Source organism: Helianthus annuus, chromosome 3 (genome assembly GCF_002127325.2).
Source record: "Helianthus annuus cultivar XRQ/B chromosome 3, HanXRQr2.0-SUNRISE, whole genome shotgun sequence".
In the NCBI taxonomy this organism is placed as follows: Eukaryota; Viridiplantae; Streptophyta; class Magnoliopsida; order Asterales; family Asteraceae; genus Helianthus; species Helianthus annuus.
The window spans coordinates 61,782,126-61,796,939 of record NC_035435.2 but is presented as its reverse complement, the minus strand read 5'-3'; the positions used below and the strand labels follow the sequence as shown (position 1 = coordinate 61,796,939).

At 35.9% G+C, this 14,814-nt stretch overlaps 1 protein-coding gene across 1 annotated transcript; it reads left to right on the top strand.

Annotated features, from left to right (window-relative positions):
- Positions 1–548: 548 nt before the first annotated feature.
- Positions 549–13,005, top strand: LOC110904228 (nuclear pore complex protein NUP160). Its single transcript, XM_022150059.2, has 27 exons — positions 549–802; positions 1,472–1,604; positions 1,703–1,967; positions 2,282–2,342; positions 2,416–2,570; positions 2,911–2,996; positions 3,240–3,347; positions 3,427–3,524; positions 3,630–3,750; positions 3,853–4,035; positions 4,109–4,301; positions 4,374–4,945; positions 5,063–5,225; positions 6,419–6,687; positions 7,598–7,785; positions 7,887–7,963; positions 8,028–8,347; positions 8,428–8,496; positions 8,576–8,885; positions 9,133–9,261; positions 9,944–10,052; positions 10,133–10,183; positions 10,264–10,378; positions 11,724–11,831; positions 12,092–12,229; positions 12,323–12,496; positions 12,736–13,005. The coding sequence occupies exons 1-27, from the start codon at positions 615–617 to the stop codon at positions 12,778–12,780; spliced, it is 4,428 nt and encodes a 1,475-aa protein (XP_022005751.1). The 5' UTR covers positions 549–614; the 3' UTR covers positions 12,781–13,005.
- Positions 13,006–14,814: the final 1,809 nt, after the last annotated feature.

The window sequence follows — 14,814 nt, the reverse complement described above, 5'->3', positions numbered from 1 at the left end:
AGAAGATCTTAGAAGAGACTGTGCCAAGTCTGCACTAAGAAGAGCTTGCACAAACGTTTTTTAATGAAACGTCTTCGAAGATATAAACAGTCTGCAGATGGTAATATCTGCACATATTTTTTTTTAGAAAAAAACAAACACTACCTAAGTACAAAGAAATATATGTGTAAGACTGGTGGCTATGGAACGTGGGTTTTGGCGTTGAAGGGGGTTTAACGTCGGCTACATCACCCTGGCTCGGCGTTGGGCTTGGCGTTGCCTGCTTGGCGTGGATATTCTGTCTGGCATGAGGGGGGCTGGTTCAAAGTAGCGGTTGCCAAAAAAAATTTTCACATGACTGACCATGCCAGCTAAGCGATGCCCCACCATACCCCTAGTTTTTGAGTATTAACTTGTGGATCCTACCTTTGCCATATGTCGAGCAATACCTCCAACCCAACCCAAGCCCACATCCGATAGTCTAAGGTTTGATTAACCTATTTAACATTTTGAAAAATAAAAATTGGAATATATTTGTTTCGTTTCTGGACCGGCCCAAACCCGAGTCAGTGGCAGAAAGGCAAACGCTGTGTCTTTAAACCCTTCCCTCCGTGAGTTGAGTAGGTTAGGTTTCTATGGCAGCTGGGTCGTCTTTTGCGGGTTTGGAGGTTCCGATAATCGGCAGTGATTCCGTGAGATGGTTGAATGTCTCCGTCCCTTCTTCTTCTTCTACTTCCACTTCCACTTCAGCCTTTGCTCCTCCTACTGAAGACGCTGCTTCCTCTTGCTGCAACATTGGCGATCCTCCTACTTATTTCATCTGGTAAACCCTAATTTTATTACTTTTAACTTATACATTCAACTGCCAAATTAAGCCATAGTGTTTCATTAGCTATTAGTTTGCACTACATGCTTGCTAATGAATCTCTAATTTCCTTCGCTGAAGAATGGAATGGTATTCCTATTCCATCAGTTTGCAAGTGCATCTTCGGTAATGTTTATGAAGCCTATATGTTGTTATGCTCTCTGCAACAGCCTTGTTTTGGGATAGTTTTTAAATTGTTCTACTTAGGAAATATTACCTTCAATAACTGTCTGGTTTTTATCATAGTAATCAGTAATGTGCTGTATGTTGGTACAATTTAACACTGGTTTGAGTTGAGATTAACATGTTGATTATTTAACTGTAGCTTCATCCAGCTGACTAGTATTTATAGGGGTTTGCGAAAATTGGCCTGGACCGAGAAAAGCAAAGTATCAAACTGGGTGTGTACCAAAGTGGGCTGTATTGGCTTACTTCTCTAAATTGTTTATCTTTTGTAACAACTTCTTGTGGTTCTAGATTTCTTTTAAAATCGATTCTTATCCGGTCCGATTCAAAATTGGAACCAAGTTATTTTTTTAACTTGAAATGGAGGTTGGCATAGCACATTTCTCGAACATGCTTCCATATTTTTTCTTCTTTCTACGTTGATAACTTGTGGCATAACAGGAGAATAAACAAGAGCTGTCCAAATGTTCTGGAGATAGTTGAGTTCCGCAGTTTTGCAGAGTTTTCAAGGGTTGGTTTGCGGATCGAGTTTGCTAGTGCACTATCACCATATGCTTATTTATGCAAAAACGAGGTTTGTTCTCTTTCATCTTTGGCTGTCCTTTTTATAAGTTTGTGCAAATTGTTTTGTATTACTTGCAACGTTTATGATACAGATGTCTTTGTATGCAGGTCTCTAGTGCTTCTAGGAACCCGTACATGCTTTATGCGTTGACTGTTTCTGGAGTTGCCTATCTTATTAGACTGAATGATATTGCTAGTTATGGATCATGCTCTGTTTTGCCACCTAATGAGGTAGTTGAGTTGCGTATTACAGATTATTGTGATTATGGAGCAATTACAGCTATAGCAGCCACCAATGGATGTCTTATAATAGGGGGACAGGATGGATCCATTGGTTGTTTTCGACTTGGCATGCTTGAATTTAGTGCTCCAGGTATGTATTATATTTTTATGCATTTGCAAATGATAAAGTTTGCGTTAATTGTGATTACAGAAACGCTATTAATATAATGATTATCTTAGTACTTGACTACACCTGTTTTTGAGGTTATATGCATTAAAAACAGACTTTCGGTGACTTGCAACCCGTTTGGCTAAATGTTTTCTAATTGACTAATTTTGGCTCTTTTTGAACCATTGATTCATTTGAGATTAAAAAACTAAAGTGACCCGTTGTATATCAGCTGCCATAGATTTTTATGACGTTTGAAAATGAACCTTTGTTGTACTGACCTCTTGAAATGCTAGGTTTCCTGCATGAACTACGAGATGATTCAAGTTTTGGTCGTTTGTGGAGTTTAATGTCGAGGTATAAATTTAACTTCTGTTGTGGGAATATACGCATGCAACTTTATGAAGCTAATTATTTAATCATCTTACAGGAGGACTGTCGCGTCAGTGAAAGATCTGGTATGTATAGACATTCATGGGAGAAAACTTCTTTTTGTGCTTCATGCTGATGGAGTATTACGAGTGTGGGACCTTTTGAGCTGTAGCAAACTTCTGAGTTATACCATTAATGTTTCAACATCTGAAGGCAAGTTGGGCCTTTTTCCTTAGCAATAACCTTCAGTATTTACGGGCGGCACTTTCGACCCATGTACATATCAGTGGGTCAAGTAGGACTATGTTCTATTTCCAACGGGTCAAATGGGTAAATTGTAAAAAAAAATGACCAAAAAGGAAATGGATCAAACGGGTTGAAATGTTGAATAGGTCAAATTTTGCGCACGGTGTAATAGTGTATTCTATAATGCGTGCAGCCTACTAATAACAATCATTTTATTAAAAATGAGATTAATAATAATGTTGGTAATTTTTGTTACAAGGACGCATATTGTAGTTATCGCTAATAATATTTGTATGTATGATTTTAGGAGCTAGATTCTCGAAGTTGTGGGCAGGCGAAACTACCAATGATAAAAGTATAGTACCTTTGGCGGTCCTGCTTAAGCTTAATTCGGTACTTCCTAGTTCTCGTGCTTTTAAACATAAATGATGTTCGCTGATGATTTCATTTAAGATGTTCTTTTATTATTAAATGTAGGCTCATACTTATTTTACTGCTACATATGCTTAACTACCTCCAATGGTCAGATTGTTATTGTGTACTCATACTTAATAAGTTATAGAAAAATGTTTGAAAAGTTGGACAAAAAGTGTTCTGCGTTTGGATTTCTGATATCTGCTTCACTTGAACTTTTAGGAAGTTGATGGAGAGATGATCTCTTTATATAATTTGCAATATAATCTAGGAGGGAAGGCTAATATGTCAATTGAGCCCTCAACAATGAACATTTCCGTTGAGGAGGAGGTGAGTCAGGTTATCATATTTTTCTTGCTCCAAAGTAAACAAAGTTTTAAACTTTATCATTTTTTTTTTTTTTTGTCAGAGTGTAATCATTGATGTCAAACTTTCTTCAAATAAAATCTGGATACTCAAAGAAGACGGATTGGTACTGCACAACATTCAAGGTCCAAGTGAGAGCAGGTAAGACTGCAATTTGTCTTGTGGGTCCAGTTCTTCATGTGATTTCCATTATCTTTTACCTGTATATCAAAACACGTATGTTTGTTAATTTGAAATTGTTGTTAGGGAATACGAGCAATGCTTTGGTTTACAGGAATCGTTTATTGCTGAACAACTATTTCAAAGTTCTGAGCATGCTGCAGATGATCTTTTTTGGCTTTCTCAGTCACTATATCCCTCTGCAAAGGTGTTTACAAGTGGTTTTTAAAAAAAAAACAATGAACGATATATAGGCTAGGAATATATGGCTGTGCAGTATACAGTTAATTACATTTTAAAGTTTTTGCAGGAGCAAATTGCTTCTCGTGTGACCTCAATCTTCTTGCGTATGCTATTTCTTCCGGATGTTTACCATAATTCTGTTATTCGAGCAACACTACAAGATCATAACAAACACTTCACTGATTCTGAGTTTCACTCTTTAACTGCTGACGCAATGAAAAAGGAGATTATTTCCGTAATTGAACACGAGGTTTGAAGTAAAAAAGATTTTTTTTAACTGTAATTCATTTCATTTGTTTTTTATGACAATGTTATTATGATAGGGTGTTTTGCGGAGTCCACTCTCACTTGTTTATGGCTGGAAAAACTTCTGTTCACACTACATTGACAATTGGTGTAATAAGAATGGACCATGTGGGTTACTTGTTGATTCATCAAGCGGTGCTATTGGTTTAATAAGAAAATCATCAGTTTCTCTATTGCGTTGTTTGGAGGATATAGAGCTTCTAGCTTTCGGTATGTTTACATAACTAAGAGATCTAATACTTGTATAAACTTGTTCATTTTTTAATGTTTCGTTTGCTACAGGGTGTTTTGATGAACTTGGGGAAGTTGCAAACTCTAAGATCAACTTATCAAGTAATCTCGAACAAGAAGTGCTTTTTGAGGTGTTGCGGTGCACCACTAGTCTTAGCCAACAACTCGGGAAAGGTGCCCCTGTGTTATTTTACCAGTCATTTTTCAGCCATCCGTCTATATCTCCTGAAGAAGTTGTGGGAAGTTTCTTGAAGGTTCTTGAAACCCGCTGTACTTCTTCCACAGCAGCAGCTCTCCGTGTATCAGAGCTAGGTGCTGATGCTGCTTGGGATAAGAATGTCGGTGACCACAAATTTCTTAGAAAATTTTCAACCGACATTTTCTTATCACTTCATGGGTTGTACCGAAAAGCTGGCACTTGGGACAAAGTTGTGGATGTTATATTAAAATACCTCAACTTTTTAGTGCCTCAAAAGATTGAACACAAATCAGATGATAAAGCGGTATTGGATATTAGAACATGCGTAACGGTCCAAGTGACTTCACAAGTTGCTAAAGTGATGTTTGAATCTGCACTGGACATATTATTGCTGCTCAGCTATATGATGAAGTTAGGTGGCCAGGTAACATTGTAATCTAGAAGAGTAATATGTGGGCTATACAAGTATATACATATATTTGTGTACATGGTAGAAGTAAAAGGAAAAAGTAAGCCCAAGGTTGTTTTTTTGTAAATGCAGATAAATATGTTACCTGAAGTTGTTTCGAGGGTACAACTGGAACTATTTCCATTGATCCAAGAAATTATCACGGAGTGGCATATAATACATTTCTTTGGGACCACACCTTGTGAAGCACCTACTATGGAAGATTTCAGTTCTCAACTCTCTTTATTACAAATTGGTAGGTTTATTTTAACATTACACTTCTCACCCAATCAAGTTTCTATTTTTAGCTGATTATTAGGGCTACACACACTTCTGATTATAATTTGTTTGTATGCTCATCCTTTTGGACTAAAATATTTCTCTGGAAAAACACCATAGTAGTCGAAGTCAAAAGGCATCACTTGAAGCGCAAAGAAAAGCACACGACTGAGACATAAAAAACACACTAATAGGAAAAGTTTAGAGGATGATACCATTTTCACATAGTCACATGGAAAGATTAAGGCAAAGATACAAAAACTTCAAAATTAATAACCCAACAATTAAATCATGTAGTTAATAATCCAACAATTAGTTGTTTAGTTATTTATTGATTAGTGTAAGAAATTACTAATTTCGTGAAAGTGCACCATCGGGGGGCAAAAGTGAAAGTGCACTAATTTTAACGTTATCTTACTAATTTCGTGAAAATAACGTTAAAAGCTGAGGACGGTTAATCAGGCATCATGTGGTGGCGTTGATAGCTGAAAGACAAAAGGGTACATGCACTAATCGGTCTTTGTCCCGATTGCTGAGTGTTATGTGCCTTATGTCCAAGGCTTGATGCAAAACTACTATCGAGCCGGGGGTCTCACTGGAAGCAACCTCTCTATTCCTACGGGGTAGAGGTAAGGCTGTCTACATCTTACTCTCCCCAGACCCTACCTTTACTTTGCTATTGGTGGGATTTACTGAGTATGATGATGATGATGATGATTAGTGTAAGAAATGAGTTTTAGAATGATTTTGAATTTAATGCAAAAAATGCATTTACAAATAAGAATATACCTATTGTGAAAAATATATTTTTTTTTGCAAATGAAATCATGTAGTTAATATGGTGGTAGCTTCCATCAAAGCGAAAACAAAATAATTTTTATAAAATGTTAACAAAAACAATTTTAGGTGCCCTCATTGAGTGATACATGCCCCCAACATTTTCTTTTATTATTATAGTTTATAGAGTATATATACAAATATAGATTCATGCTCTTTTGTTTATCACTATCATCAAACGTATTAATTTTATATATTTTACATAAAGTTACACAAATGTAGGCTACACTGGTGTGCTAATAAGTTGGTTCATTATTAATATCAAACCTTGTAGATACTCCATCCCATGTCTACTATTATTATTTTTACATTTTGTGTTTTATGCACCATCAGATAGTAGTGCCAATCGAAGATCATGGAATGACAAGCTTGGGAAATGTGACTTCACTTTGGCTTTTATTTTGTTACTTGATCATCAGAATTCTTTTGAAAGTGTTGTTTCAAGACATCTTCCAAATCCCAATTCTTTAATTGTTCCTGTACACAACTTCACTAGCTGGATCGTTTGGGGCAGGAGTGAAGACGAGTCATCTTGTTTTTCTTCTCGCTCAACTATGCTTGCTTTGATCTTACTTAAGCATGGGCAGTATGATGCTGTTGAGGTTTTACTTGGCTTTTCTTACATGATTATGACAACTAGAGGGATTCGTTATAAGGGGGGTCAATCGTTTCGGGTTGATGGGTTGGCGGGTTCCGGGTTGGTGGGTTGAAATCTGCATCCTGAACCCAACCCACATTATTATTCATGTCAAAGATTTCAACCCTAACTTACGCACACATAAATTTGGGTCAACCCGTACACGACTTGTTTAACCCATATTTTTAAATGATTCATACATTTTTGATGAGTCATAAGCGGGTTATTGGGTTTTAGGCATGTTGTATCTATTATAACATGTTTAATGATGAATATGAGTGTGACAAAGTATATAGTGTGCCAACACTAAGGGTATTATTGCTAACCATGTAAATGGAAACAGAAAAAACAAAAAAACAAAAATATAATTTTTTTTTTATCCTAACTAGTTTAACAGGTTAATGGGTCCGTTTTCTATACATGTCAACCCGTCCCGACCCGTTTTTTATACGGGTCATGTTAATCGACTCAAACCTGTTTTTTTTCCCTGTCGGTTTTCGGGTCGTGTCAAGAATTTCCACCCCTTAATAACCCATTTATATTATATAATGAGTCAATTCGATTTGAATTCTAATTATAACAGGTCAGACAGGTAATGTAGTTTAAATTAGCTATTAAAGGAAATGGTTATAAACGAGCCACCTCTTAAATTGTTTCATCTACAGGAACCAACTTTTTATTATAGTAATATAGTTTCTATAAATTTTGTTAATGCATTAATTTTTTATGATTCAACTAAAAGTTGCAGAATTGTTTAAGATTTACCTGTTATCGAAACCACCCTTTTGCCACCTCTAATTGCACTGCTTTCAATTCACAATTTCTTATATAAAGTAGGAAACTAAAACTATATGTATATTGTTTTGTTTGTTAAGCACCTTCTTACGATGGTGAACCAAAATCTACTAAAGGAGAAAATATCTAGCAGTATTCAGGATGTTAACAATGAATGGTGCATCCTCCTTCACCTTCTTGGCTGTTGTCTTCTTGCACAAGCACACCGTCAAGCACCACCAACTTCTACCGACAAGAAAGTTAATGACGCTATTTCCTGCTTTTTTAGGTATTCATAATGTGACAGCATTCCTGCTTTTTTCGGTTAAATTACTTTTTACTTTTGTTTAGCTTATAAATAATCTGATATTATTATTATTGTGTCTTTAGAGCTGCATCTTTGCACAAGGCTTCTATGTCATTGCAGAACTTGTCGTCCGAATCTGGATTGCCGCACATTAATTTTCGTAAGTTTATTTGGACGGTTGAAATTGGAATACACTGTTGTGCTTATAATGTACTTGTCTGCAGCTGATCATGTCTCCTCACCTGGTGCTTGGAAGCTTCATTATTATCAATGGGCAATGCAAATATTTGAGCACTATAATATGAGTGCAGGTGCCTGCCATTTTGCTCTTGCTGCTCTTGAACAAGTTGATGAAGTTTTGGGCCTCAGTGAATCGCCCATCACTACTAAAGGGCGACTTTGGGCTAATGTATTCAAATTTACGCTTGATTTGAACCATTACCATGATGCATATTGTGCTATTATTTCTAATCCCGATGAAGAAAGCAAATACATTTGCTTGAGGCGCTTTATCATTGTTCTTTATGAGCGTGGTGCCATTAAGGTTACTTACTCTCTTTCACTATGTTTATTATTATGTTCATAAAACGAGTAAAAACTTGTATTTCGATTTATTTGTTGTAGATACTTTGTGATGGTCAATTACCTTTTATTGGTTTAGCTGAGAAGGTGGAACAGGAGCTTGCTTGGAAGGTGTGTATCTATCTGTTTATGTATAATGATTGATTTCTGTTAGCTGCTTTCCTAATCAGTTTTTGGAATTTTTGTGCAGGCAGAGCGTTCAGATGTATCAATAAAACCGAACCCTTACAAATTATTATATGCGTTTGAAATGCATCAACATAACTGGAGGAAGGCTGCGATTTATATGTACCTTCATTCAGCACAACTGAAAAATGAAGCGGCTTTGAAAGAATCCCAGCTCAGATCGTTGGCTCTGCAAGAAAGATTAAACTGCCTCTCTGCCACTATAAACGCACTGCATCTTGTCCGCCCATCTTCTGCATGGATCAATCCCGTGCTTGAAGGAAAGTCTATTCAGAATCCAAGTAAAAAGCCTAGAATTACTATTACAGACCACGGTAATCATCCAAAGACTTGTTGTCTGAGCTGGCAATTTCTATGGATTTTTGCGAATGGGTTAGGTTGGTTGGGTTGGGTCAGCTACGCTGAATGTCTCCCAAATCATTTTATTTTAAATATCTTGGTAATATTATTTACAAACCATATATCTATTGAAAAGTGTAAAGTCTCGTACTGCCACCTCTATTATTTACTTTCACTATCTTAAAATTTATGACATGTATGTCTCTTATTTGTGCTTTGCAGATGCTGATGATCATCTCCCAAGCCAGAAACTGGATTCCTGTATAGATATCGAGAAACTTGAAAATGAGTTTGTTTTAACTTCAGCAGAATATTTGCTCTCACTGGAAAATATTCGATGGACATTTGAAGGTACCAACTTGAAAATGTCTTCTAAAATTCATAATTTTCATTTAGAGACGCTCTATGCTAAAATATTAGAGCTGGAAAAATGGGCGAATTAAGCAAGTCTAGTAATGTTTTTCTTAAATGGTTCTGGGTCAACATCCGTAAAGTTTTATATGGTCAGGTTGTCTTGACCTGAAACACCTTCCTGTGTAAGTTTTTGAAGCTTCTTTGTTATGATTTAGTGTGTCATTCTGATTACAAAGGTTATGTTAACGGTAGTCTATTTGTTTGAATAAAACAGTTTAGGAATTATTTTGGGGGAACTTTCAACATGTTTTTGTTTACGCTGTTATTTTTGTTTTGCGTGTTTGACCCTTTAGTGAACAACAAATGTTAGTTGAACAACAAATGATGAGAGAAGTTGTACACCCGAGTCTTGAAGTCATGAATTATTAAATCAGTTGGGCGTGTGAATTGGCATTATAAATGCGCAATGATGGTGCAAAGAGAACTTACATGATTTATGTTTTTTGTAATTGTATTCTTGATATACAATTACACAATTTTTAAGCTTAATTGACGTTTTAGGTCTCACCATAAAATGCAAATCTTGATTGTTTGATTTTCTGGAAAAGTGTTGTAATTTAATTTTATATTCTTGTTAAATAATTATTATGAGGATTAATGCAGCTTAATGCTCTTTCAGGGATTGAGAAGCCTCCACCAAACCTGGTTGAGTTGTTGGTTCATTCAAATCTATATGATATGGTTTTCACGGTAATTCTGAAATTTTTTGAGGGTTCAGCATTGAAGAGGTAAACTACATATAAATTTATTAAAAAAAATCATATTTCATATTTTTTGATTGCTAATGAAGTTAGGATTTCATGTTCAGGGAACTGGAAAGAGTTTTTATTGCCATGTCGCTGAAATGCTGTCCAAGCAGGTTTCACGGGTCTATCAGTCCTTGATTTTACTTGGTATAAGTTTTAAAGGAATAATTATTTATTATATTAATAATTTCAGGGAAAATTCTAAAAAACATGTTCTGCTTCTAACACCTTCAAAAGACGAGGCTGTTGATATTGCAGCACATCATTCTAAAGGGAACGACCAGTGGGAGGCACTTGAGCAGTACATAGTTCGTATCTCATTTTTTATCTTTTTTAATTTTAAATTTGTTTCAGTTATCATGTTTTTTCTTTTTGGCATCCTAACATTCTAATGAAAATCTGGTTTCCTGAAGATTAATTTTTTTTGGACCTGTCTCTCCCCACTATTGATACAATTCCAGAATTGTCTTTAGTGTCTAGGGATGGCAGAAACTAGGGGTGTAAATTGTGTCGGGTTGAATTCTCCAACCCTAACCCAACCCATGTACTTATTCGTGTTGTGCCATATCGAACCCACTTAATCTCGTGTCCTGTTTCAGGTCAACCTGTTTTTATGTGCATTTACGAATATGAGTAATACGCAGTGACTTGGTTACAATTTAAACCCGATCCATATGAAACCTTTTTAAAACATAAATTATTAATTTTACTTTTAAAAGTTAATAGCTATATGAACAATTATTATTTAAAATATTTAACTATAAGTTTTAACACTTCTCTTTTCCGAAATCAAAATATCATTAAAAAACTATTAAACGGGTTGACATGTCAAACCACTTTTAAGGGTCGTGTGGGTCAATATTTTGAAAACGGGTCGTGTCAGCCGAACCAAGACCTTTTTTTTTGGGTGTGTGAGTAGTTATAAAATGTTTTGCAGGTTTGAGACGGATATGATATTAAGTGATACCTGCCTTGTTACCCAAAACTGATCCCAAACCTGTTTACCCGCATTATATATTTATAAATCTAAAAAAAATTAGTACATTGTACATGGAAGTTAGAAAGTTGTAATTATATAAAATATAGAATTGTTAGATCTTGGTTGCAAAAGTCGCTAGGCGCTCCCTAGTCGGTCGACCAGGGAGTTGAGAGTACTCGGCATAGGCGGAGTACTCGGACATGTTAAATTATAAAGAAATTAGTTTTCGAAAATTAAATATATGTCTAATAACATAAATTTACAAATATTTATAACAAAATACGTGAAAATGATATTCATTATTTAATATAATAGTCATATAAATTATGTTTTATTATTTTTTATGTCAAACTCGGCTCAAATTGACCTACTAGATCCGATTTTGGCCGAGTTTGACCGCGTTTGATCGATTCCAAGTAATTAGGCGGAGTTAGAGAAAGTCGCCTCGGCAGGCTACCTTGTAGCGACTACTCAGGGAGTACTCGGCCTTGGAAACCTTGTTTTACAATAGAAGTGTAGTTGGGTATTTAATATTTTAAATAAGTATGTGTTAGTTTAAGATTGGATTTCGGGTAATGGGAACAAAAAATTTTGTAAGTGTTGGTGTGCTCTCATTTTTTGAATTTCAGTTGGCGTATGCTTTATCTCTGCAACTGATGGAAGTGTAAATGCAGGAAAAATATAAATGCTTCCATCCTAGATTACCAGTAATTGTTGCAGAAACTCTTCTCTGTGCTGATCGGTTGATTGAACTTCCTCTTTGGCTTGTTCAGATGTTCAAGGTATTTATCATCCTTTTCGGTTATTAATGTATGTCTGACTTTACATTTAGCTAAATGAGAGCTTGTTGCCATTTTTTTCTCGTTATATAAACTCATTTTATGCATGTCGTTTTACACGTTTTTAGCGGTGGAATCTTTGATCCATTTACCTATGAACATGTCCACCGACTGAACAAGTCAAAAGTATTTAAGCTAAACAGGGAAATGGGTCTAATGGGTTCCTAAGTTTTTCTGAATGTATACTCGATCTATGGCTGCAGGGTACACTGAACGGAAGATGGGGCATGGCTGGGTCTGAATCAAGCCCTGCATCTTTGTTCCAACTTTATGTGGATTATGGGCGATATCCAGAGGCTACTAATCTGCTGCTTCACTATATCGAATCTGTTTCATTACTGGTATCTTTTACTACTTCTTCTGATTGATATAATAATAATAATATTATTATTATTATTATTTCTGGTTATTAAAGATAGATATTTTGGTTGCAGAGGCCAGCTGATGTTATTCGTAGAAAGAAGGCATGTGCAGTGTGGTTTCCATACACAACAATTGAACGATTGTGGTGTAAACTTGGAGACTTGATCAATTCAGGCCATATGGTCCATCAGTGTGAAAAGCTAAGAAGCCTCTTACATGCGGCTCTGCTCAAGCATTTCAAACAGGTAATCTCTTCCTTTCTCTACAGAAAGGTCAGTTTGGCTAAAACATAAAGGAAATGGATTCAAGTGCGTAAAACCTTTTTACTCGCCCTGCTTAAGAAAGTTTAGTGTCACAATAATAAAGTATTTGCGGGTCTCCAACTCAGTTTTAAACTGTGATACAAACTGCTCACCCGACTGTCTTTTTTTGTTCCTGAAAGTAGTTAATGAACTTACTATATCATTATGATTTGTGGATCCAGCTACATGTTGACTCAGATGATGTGATGTCCTCAGCAACCTCTTGATACTTCCTCCTTGTCACCATCATGTAAAAACGATTTGATTTCCGTGTAACATCACGTTCAAGTAATTATACGCGCTGTCAAAAGTAACCAGCAAAGCCAAAGTGTGTTTCAATTTTGTAAAAGTACAACCAAATAGGAACCAACATCTCCTAGTTGTTTTACAAGTTTCAGGTAGGGTTTTGCTTGCTTTCTTGATGGATTTTATTTTTTATTACTTTTTTTGCATTTATGTTCCCAAAATAGCTATTAATCTCTTTTCAAGTGCATAGTTCAGATATGTTAGCACCATGCCGATCACAGTTAACCTTGTCGGGCAACAAAAACAAGGCTGGTTCTAATTGTCTAAGACGCTCGGTTCTAAGCCGGTAATTGTGTTTGATTCTGCTCAGACGGTCCACCTGGGTTTGGGCTGTCTCGGGTTTTCTTTCGTCAAATGTAAAAGTTTAAAATATAACTGGGTGGAAGGGGTGGTTCACCCATTAACACATCACAATTCATTCTATCACACTTGGAATGTTCATTCATCACTCTTTTTTATTTTTATTTTTTTGATTAAATAAATAAAAACCAACATTTATAAAATGCATTTAATTAAAAAAATAAGTACTGATTTAAAAACTAAAAATAAATACTCTTTGTTCGACTCGGGAAATTGGATATCTAAACCACCGTGTTTTGTTAGATCAAATTGTAGTAAAAATGTGTTTGCTCGTTTCGCAACTCCAACTGAATATCCTCGCAAATGGGTACTTGTGTCGGAGGGTCCATGACGTGGTCTGGTGATATTGTGTGTTCCTCGTCCTTTATGATATACGCGTACATCACACTCCTAGATGTTTGTGGTTTAATTATACACATTGGTCGATCAATTACAATGTCTTTTCTCGCCGACCCCTGAGCTTCTTTAACACTTGGAAACGAATACGTCTTTACAAAAATAGACCAAGTAGGTCTATAATTTCTCCCGTTTGCCGTAAACACACACGGTGGTGCGGTTCCTTGTAACACGGCATCAAATAGTAGTGATTGACGTAGAACATCAATGTCGTTGTTTGAACTGGGAGCACCAAAGAACGCATGCTAAATCCATAAATCCTTTGACGCTAAAGCTTTGAGCATGACTGTTGTTTTTTTTATAGCCACCTTTCATATACTGTCCTCACAACTTAGTCGGGCAATTTCTCCAAACTATATGCGTATAGTTGATGCAACCAAGCATCCCCGGAAGGTGCCATTTAGCTTCATGTGTGGCATACAAACGTGATATGTCGTGTCGTGTCGGCTTCGTAAAAATTCTTTAGCAAATAACTTAATAACGGTGTTGCAAAGAATTCTAGAGATTCACAAGAAGTCCTAGAAGACAGCTAAATGTTCATCATATTCGCCAAGAATGTTACCGGTTGTATATCTGTTTATCCTTATTATTTTATTTTTTGCTTTTTGTTTTATCTTTTTATAGCTTTAAAATCTTTTTATCAAAGTTTGGTTTGATTAGACGTTAACCAGGGGCGAACCTACCTTAGTGATAGGGGTAGCCCCCGTTACCCCTTGATTTTTCGGACGTAGTGCAAAAAAAATAATAATTTTGACGTTTTTCGTATTCCGCTACCCTTAGAAAATATTATGCTACCCCTCTTTAATCTATTAAAAGCACCAACACCCTCTCACCCTTGCATGTTTCCCTTTCTATGGTTTGTCAAACCTTGTTGAGTGCATCAGGGTGGCCCGGATGTAGGTGCATCTATTGATATGGTTTAGAAGTAAAAGAATAGGATTGGGTAAGAAATCTTGCTGGAAAAGCATCATGAAGAAATAAGGTGAGAACCAGACAAATTTGAGAAGAGAACAAATGGAATTAGAGGTTGGAACGAAAAGAGTATTCAAATATAAAGGCATTGATATGATTTAAGAAGCATTAAAGACTCATTTTAGGTGATTGGCTTCATATTAGACAATGTTAAATGCTATTTTAGGTGATTGATAAATTATTGGCAAGATTAAATGTGATTTTTGGTAATATGATATGTTACAATT

Excerpts from the sequence above, each read along its gene's own strand:
- LOC110904228 (XM_022150059.2), top strand. The coding sequence starts at position 615 with ATGGCAGCTGGGTCGTCTTTTGCGGGTTTGGAGGTTCCGATAATCGGC. Across the intron at positions 803-1,471 it reads CCTCCTACTTATTTCATCTG|GAGAATAAACAAGAGCTGTC; the intron begins GTAAACCCTAAT and ends GTGGCATAACAG. Across the intron at positions 2,571-2,910 it reads TAATGTTTCAACATCTGAAG|GAGCTAGATTCTCGAAGTTG; the intron begins GCAAGTTGGGCC and ends GTATGATTTTAG.